The sequence below is a fragment of the Rhipicephalus microplus genome, chromosome 4 (assembly GCF_043290135.1).
Source record: "Rhipicephalus microplus isolate Deutch F79 chromosome 4, USDA_Rmic, whole genome shotgun sequence".
NCBI classification, from domain to species: Eukaryota; Metazoa; Arthropoda; class Arachnida; order Ixodida; family Ixodidae; genus Rhipicephalus; species Rhipicephalus microplus.
Genome location: NC_134703.1, coordinates 19852658 through 19859765, shown reverse-complemented (window position 1 = coordinate 19859765; position 7108 = coordinate 19852658). Strand labels below are relative to the sequence as shown.

The 7108-nt window shown below is 48.5% G+C and overlaps 1 protein-coding gene across 2 annotated transcripts in view; it reads left to right on the top strand.

Moving 5' to 3' along the window:
- Positions 1–633: 633 nt before the first annotated feature.
- Positions 634–7108, top strand: part of LOC119171667 (serine/threonine-protein kinase SIK3 homolog) — an 83868-nt gene continuing 77393 nt past the window's right edge. For both annotated transcript variants that reach the window (XM_037422462.2, XM_037422461.2), the window contains exon 1: positions 634–983. In XM_037422462.2, coding sequence (XP_037278359.2) covers positions 780–983 — 204 coding nt within the window. In that variant the 5' untranslated portion in view covers positions 634–779. The remainder of the gene's footprint in view (positions 984–7108) is intronic.

The following is a 7108-nucleotide window of genomic DNA, read 5'->3' as shown; positions in this document are numbered from 1 at the left end:
TGATACGTAACGATACGGGCCCTCTAATTTCCGGTCTTTGTTTTGCCCTCCTGCCCAGGGGCGCCGCTTTGTCTGCGACAAGAGCGTAGCGCTGCGCAGCTGCAATAGTGGAGGTCCACTGGGTCTACAGCCGCAGGCTTTCAGCTATTGTGCACTTCCGATACTGAACGGCCCGAACTGAACGAGGGCATCGCCGACGGCGCGGCGGCGGCGGCGGCTTGGTCGTCATGGAGACCTGACGCCGTTTGACGTCATTCGCGCGGCTTTCAAGGTCTCAGCGGGGAGCTCGTCCGGCCGGCCGACTCTCCGCACTTTTGCTCGGCTTCGTCGCGCATTCGGTCCGCCAGCCGGGTCGCGTGGAGCAACGGAGGCCGCTCAACGTTCCGCAATGATGCGATGGCAGTCTGTCACGGACACCATTGCTGGACTAACGCAGCTGCAGCAGCGATGGCAGCAGCAGCGCTTCATCACCGGGCAAGCCGTGACCATCACGTGTGTTTGGCGGATCGTAGGCACGACAGCGTGACGTAAGGAGGCAGTCGTCCTCCTCCTCCGCGTTCGGCGGCTTCCGCTCTCCTCGCCTAGCCTCCGTCGCAGTACGCCGATGTGTTGGATGCGTCTGCTAGCGTCGAGACGGCTGAGATCGTGCAGACAGTGCGGCGGTGGCTCGACCGCTCCTCCGTCAGGACTATGGGTGACCCGCTGAAAGTGTGTTGCGAACATCGGCTAGACCAGTGTGCATGCCCAGCGTCATGTCGCGACGTAGCGAGGTGCTTTGAATGGGGAAGCTCGCCCAGCGCCCGGCTACGAGAGTAAGTGTGTGGCGCATGCGTGCGGCGCGCCACAACATGGCGGCTGACAGGGTAAGGGCGTCGGGATGTGCGGGGCTGGTTCGAGTCGGATTTTACGAACTGGAAAAGACGATCGGCAAAGGAAACTTCGCAGTGGTGCGTCTAGCCAACCATGTCATCACCAAAACGAAGGTAAGCCCACTGTGGCTTCATTCGGTGCATTTATTTTGATAGCGGTCGATGACGGAACATCACCCCGCACCTGAGACGGAACACCTGATTCGGCGGTCCTTGACCTCGCCAGTGCTATTTCTTAATTTTCGGCGGCGTTGGTGGGCCCACCGTGAGGTGTTCCGCACGCCAGCGCGCCACCTTGGCGGTGTTTTGCGGCTTTCATCCTTCCCTGATTTCGTATGCAGCGAGTGGGGCCGTGACGAGTGCGACGGCGCATTGTGAGATTGTTTTTGTTTTCGTGAGCTTCCCCGTACACACACACGCATGTGGTAGTCAGCATGCTTTCGGTGCGCTCGTCTCATCTCGCTATCGAGATCGCCGCCAGATAACGCGGTTGCCCGTGTTGTGCCGAGCCTCGCTGAGCTCGCGTGATCGCCGCCGCCGACTTGTATCGGCTGCCGTTAGCGTATGCATCCCCCACCTCTCGAGTTCGTCCGTAACAGGGACGTGGCGATGTTCCGCGGCCTCTTCCGATAACACTGCCAGACGGTTTGCACGGCTACTAATCGGATTCCGTCCGCCGCGTGTGTGACTGAGTGGCGCCCGATAGTGGACGCGCGCGCGTGCACTTGCCTACCTGTCGGCGTGTCGCAACGGTCGCACTCGACTGCAGGCATTCGAGAACGTAGTACTCTGTCCCTCTCCCTTTGCACCAGCGTCACTCTTAACAGGTGCGTTACTCAACACAACCGGCTTCTCTCGTTTGTATGCTCAGTGTTGGCGCGCTGGCGAGGATAAGCCCCGAGCTGGCTTCGTTATCGCCACTGGATGCAGAAAAAACAGCCCCACTTATGTAGCGCTCGGCGTTACACTGCAGGGTACAGTCGTCTGGGATGTACAGTTACCTCTTAACTATAGTGACCTCTACCGTAACTTCGTTTTCTTTTCTTCTCTTGTTCCTCGCCTTGCCCACTGCAAGCTGGGGTCGAAACCAGCGCCGCCGTGTCAGCAGTGAGCATTCGTTTTGGACGCAACTTCCTTTAGTCTGTTGGTTGCTGCTTACGATTGTGAAAAGGCCCGAAGGTTTTTCCGCTCCTCGGTGTTTTTCGCTCAGCGTCTAGCCACTGAAGTGACCGTGATCTGTGGGCTTCTATCTGTGAGATAACTGCAGTTCTCTGGGGTTGTGGTGCTTGCTGCAACGCGGCCGAGAGCGGCAGCGGGTTATCGGCCCGTCGTTCTGCAGCAGCGTTTATTTGCTAAACGGTTGCGTCACATTCTTGCGGAAGGTTTCCTGGAAGAAGGTGTGTTCCGAAGTGGCTTGCCACCGGAGGTATTATTTAATGACACTCGATAGCATGATTAGTCACCGCGAGGAGATCTCAGACCCTGCTCAAGTCTGCCTCTCTCCGGTCGTCTGGCGAACAGTAGACTGTGCTATGATTATAGTAGGCCTAAGTTTATGTGCTCAGTGTTTACAGTAAGTAGGTTTTTGTTAGATTTCAGCGGGATAATCGAAAATTTTCACGCGCGTGCTGCTGTGTGAACTCCCATTTTCCACTACCCTAGATGTGCCGTCCGTGTCAATTCAGAAGCTAGTTGGTAGAGGGAGGGGGGGCGTTACTGCAAAGATTCGATAACCACCATTACAGGTTGCTGCTAACGTCAGTTAGCAGTGGTGTATTAAACCTGTTGCGCTGGGACCGTCGGCCAATTATTTATGACCTTTTCATCCCCTTTTTCAATATCTAAATGAGCTGTCACTGTGTGTGGTGTACATTATATTCCGCCCAATCTAGTTACCCTGCCTCACCCCTATCCCCCTTTGTGGAAATCGTGCATAAATTCCTGCGGATTATAGTAGGTCTAAGTTTATGTGCTCAGTGTTTACAGTAAATAGGTTTTTGTTAGATTTCAGCGGAATAATCGAAAATTTTCACGCGCGTGCTGCTGTGTGAACTCCCATTTTCCACTACCCTAGATGTGCCGTCCGTGTCAATTCAGAAGCTAGTTGGTAGAGGGAGGGGGGGCGTTACTGCAAAGATTCGATAACCACCATTACAGGTTGCTGCTAACGTCAGTTAGCAGTGGTGTATTAAACCTGTTGCGCTAGGACCGTCGGCCAATTATTTATATGACCTTTTCATCCCCTTTTTCAATATCTAAATGAGCTGTCACTGTGTGTGGTGTACATTATATTCCGCCCAATCTAGTTACCCTGCCTCACCCCTATCCCACTTTGTGGAAATCGTGCATAAATTCCTGCGGTGCAGGTCTGAAGTTTCACACTATGTTATCTGAGTGCTCCTCAATCACAATTCCCTCGTTATCTTCAACATTAAGTGGCTAACCCACGGTGCAGTCTGACGCTTCCGGGAACCTCATCACTGTGACCACGCTCTCATTGTATCCCAATGCAAGCTGGATAGCTCTTACTATGGCCAGTTTGTACTGGAAGTGATCTTCCATTCACCATATCTTCTGGTAAGAGGATGCTGGCCCTATTCGCGACAGGAGAAGAGTGTAAATCCGTTAGCCACCATTGAACTATACGACTTGGTCATTGACTAGGACTTTTTTTTTCTGTATTTGTGCTGTTAATCTGTATGTTGCCGCGAACAAAATGCTTAGCGGTTGCTATAATCGGTTGTACAGAACGTTGCGGAACTAAGTCGAGGGGAAAAGGCTCGGTTGACGTCATATAGTTCCCCTTCCTTTTTCGCTCTGAGGTGTGATGTAAGAATAAGTATGGCACTTTTGTCTCGCAAGGTAATATTCAGTTATTACATCGAAGGTTACGGCGTCATTTGCCAACTAACCAGAATGACGACAATGTTGTTGCAGGAGTGACCATATAGTGTATTGCCGGTTGCATTTGCTGCCAGTGCGTGGCATATGCGAGAACCGAAAGTGCGCTCTAACAACATGTATACCTTACTGAAAATTGCTCGCACAAGCACCAATTATAATGTGTGTAATAGTAGTTTGTGCGGCCAATGGCTGCACTGTGGAATGCCCACTTCCTTCTTCATTATTTTTCACCTAATAGTACACATTGATATGTCGAGTAATACTTTCATGACCTCTCAACTTAACTCTTGCAGAGTTGTTTGTTGATCATAAAACAGATTACGCAATTTATTGGGAACGTAGTTTTTGGATGCTTTATTCTGGAAAGGTCAGCGCTTTGCGTCTGTGAGGCGTAGATCACGAGCAGTTGTGTACATTGGTTGGGAAACGTTGTCATGTGCTTTCGCATGGGGAGCATATATCAACACTGGGCACGCTTGATGCGCATCAATCATCGCTTGTCGCCCATTGATCACTTCTACGCGGGTTGTAACATTTGGTTAGATTGTTTCCATTTGCCCTTTCACTCTCCCGATTGTTCGCTTTTTAAGCGTTTTGTTATTTGTCGCATCCTCAATATAGTTTTGACGCATCTGCTTGATGAATGCAGCGTCGTAGTGTATAATTGATAAAACATCGAAAAAAAAAAAACGAAGTGTCACGCTCAGTCTAGCGAACTGCAGCTGACTGCCCTTGTTCCGGAATGCAGCGCACGAGTCCTGCGTTTCGAGCATCGGACGCGTAAATTAAAGGTTGTGGGTTCGGATCCTATGGATGGCCAGCGGAATTTTTCGTCCGCTTTAATTCGCTTCGATTGGTTATAATTTCTACACACAATAGAGTAACTTAACAATGAATGAAATCGGCTCTCTCTCTCTCTCTCTGGCGTAACGTAACTGTCTGCTGGATTTATTCTCTTGTGTTTAACAATAGAACGAGCACCTTTGTAAAAAAAAATAAATTTAGGCATTGCTGTCAAGCTTAAAGGAGGTGCAGAGCCTTCGTTGTTTTCTGTTCGGATATACCTTTCCTTTTTTCTCTTTTTGTGCAAAAATGGAACATGATTGACTCCAAAGCAAATATACATTTAATGACGCTCTAATTACAATCACTAACGGAAAAGTGAACGAAACAACGTAAGACATAACTTTCTGCACGTTTCCTTATCTTGTAACTGAGCTAGGCGCTGTATTTTTTATCCATTGCGATAACACCATTGCGCCGAGATTAACGTTTATTTTTTTTTCGTTTGTTCATTATTTTGTTTTCCTTTGCATTGCCTATACCTGTGCGAACTCCGCAGTATGGAATAAATAAAATGTACTAGAACTTTCCTCGAATGCTTCGTAGGCACACGCGCAGGCACATGTAGCGCTTTGTTTAAGTAATCTACAGACTTTATCTGATAATGTTATTTGCGCGCATTGCTCATGTACTGATCGTCAATACCTACCCGTAATCACTCTTGATGTATGGCGCTCAGATTAACTGATAAATCTATACGAAATCATGTGGTGACAGCAGCGACTGAACTCACGCGCTTCTCGCGCACGTCCCTGCATTTGTCACGCCGCACTTGGCCATGGAAGGGTCGGCTCCACTCGTGTGATAACTGTCACCGCACGAACACGTGTCGTGTGAAAACCCGAGAACTCAACTGCACCCCCTAAGCATTCAGAATCGGCATGATGATTCTTCAAACTTTATTGCACTCGTGTCATTCACCTTTCATACTGCACGATTGCGTCGATAATAATATGAACTGTTCTTGTTTAACGTTCCAAAACCACAATATGAGCTGTGCTCCAATTCTTAGGCAGCACATAGACGATGGATGGATGGATTGTTGTGGCTGTACCCTTTAGATCGGGCGGCAGCTAACGCCACCTAGACGGACGGATGGATGGATATGGCTGTACCCTTTAGATCGGGCGGTGGCTAGCGCCACCAAGCCGTAATACCTAATGAACCAAAAACTATATTCATTTTTCCCTTAAAAAGTGAGTTTGAGGATTCGTACTTTGCAGTGAAGAGTTTAATTTTCACTCGTGCCTTGACTTTAGCCACCAATCAGATAACCTCCTTCTAGTTAAGTCTACCCGCTTAAAGTTTATTTTGCCCTCCCGGTCCCTAAACCCCAGTGCTTTGAAAAACTCTGCGCCATCATCCTGAACTATAGGGTGAAGCCCTTTACAGAACATTATCAAGTGTTCGGCAGTTTCTTCTTCCTCTCCACACGCACTGCATACTGTGTCTACCCCTTCGTATTTGGCCCGATATGTCTTGGTTCGCAGTACTCCCGTCCTGGCCTCAAACAGTAGAGAACTACCCCGAGTATTATCATAGATCCTTTCCTTGGCAATTTCCTGCTTAAAAGTTCGATAGATCTCTAGTGCGGACTTCTTAATCATGCCCATTCTCCACATGTCAGTCTCCGTTTCCTTCACTTTCTTCTTAACCGATAGTTCTTTTTGGTTTGGCCACCTGCTGTTTTTTAAGTATTTACCAGTCAACTTCCTGGTTCGCTTCCTCCATTTTGTATCGACATTCTTCATGTACAAGTAGCTGAAAACCTTCCTAGCCCAACGCTCTTCCCCCATTTCTCTCAATCGCTTCTCAAATTTTATCTTGCTGCTAGCTTCCCTGCCCTCAAATGATGTCCATCCCATATCACCTTGTACTCCCTGATTTGGTGTATTCCCGTGAGCTCCTAAAGCAAGCCTACCTATTCCACGTTGCTTAATTTCTAGTCTTGCTTGAACTTCTGATCTCATGCACAAGACCGCATTGCCGAACGTCAGCCCAGGAACCATGACCCCTTTCCATATTCCTCTCACAACATCATACCTATTGTAATTCCACAGTGCCTTATTTTTCATGACTGCTGCATTCCTGTTACCTTTAGTCGTCACGTATATTTCGTGTTCCCTCAGATACTCGGTCCCATTGCTTATCCATACGCCCAGATATTTGTATTTATCTGTTATCTCTAGCGTGACTTCCTGTATTCTAAGCTCACTACCTTCGTTGTCATTGAAAATCATGACTGCTGATTTTTCCTTACTGAATCTAAAATCTAACCTATCTCCCTCATTACCGCAGATGTCCATCAATCTCTGCAAATCTTCCTTGTTGTTGGCCATTAGCACTATATCATCCGCGTACATTAATGCTGGTAGTGCCTGATCAATAAGTTTTCCTTGTTTGACTAAAGAGAGGTTGAAGCCCTGCCCACTTCCTTCTAATTTTGCCTCTAATCCTTCTAGGTACATCATGAATAATAAGGGTGACAGGGG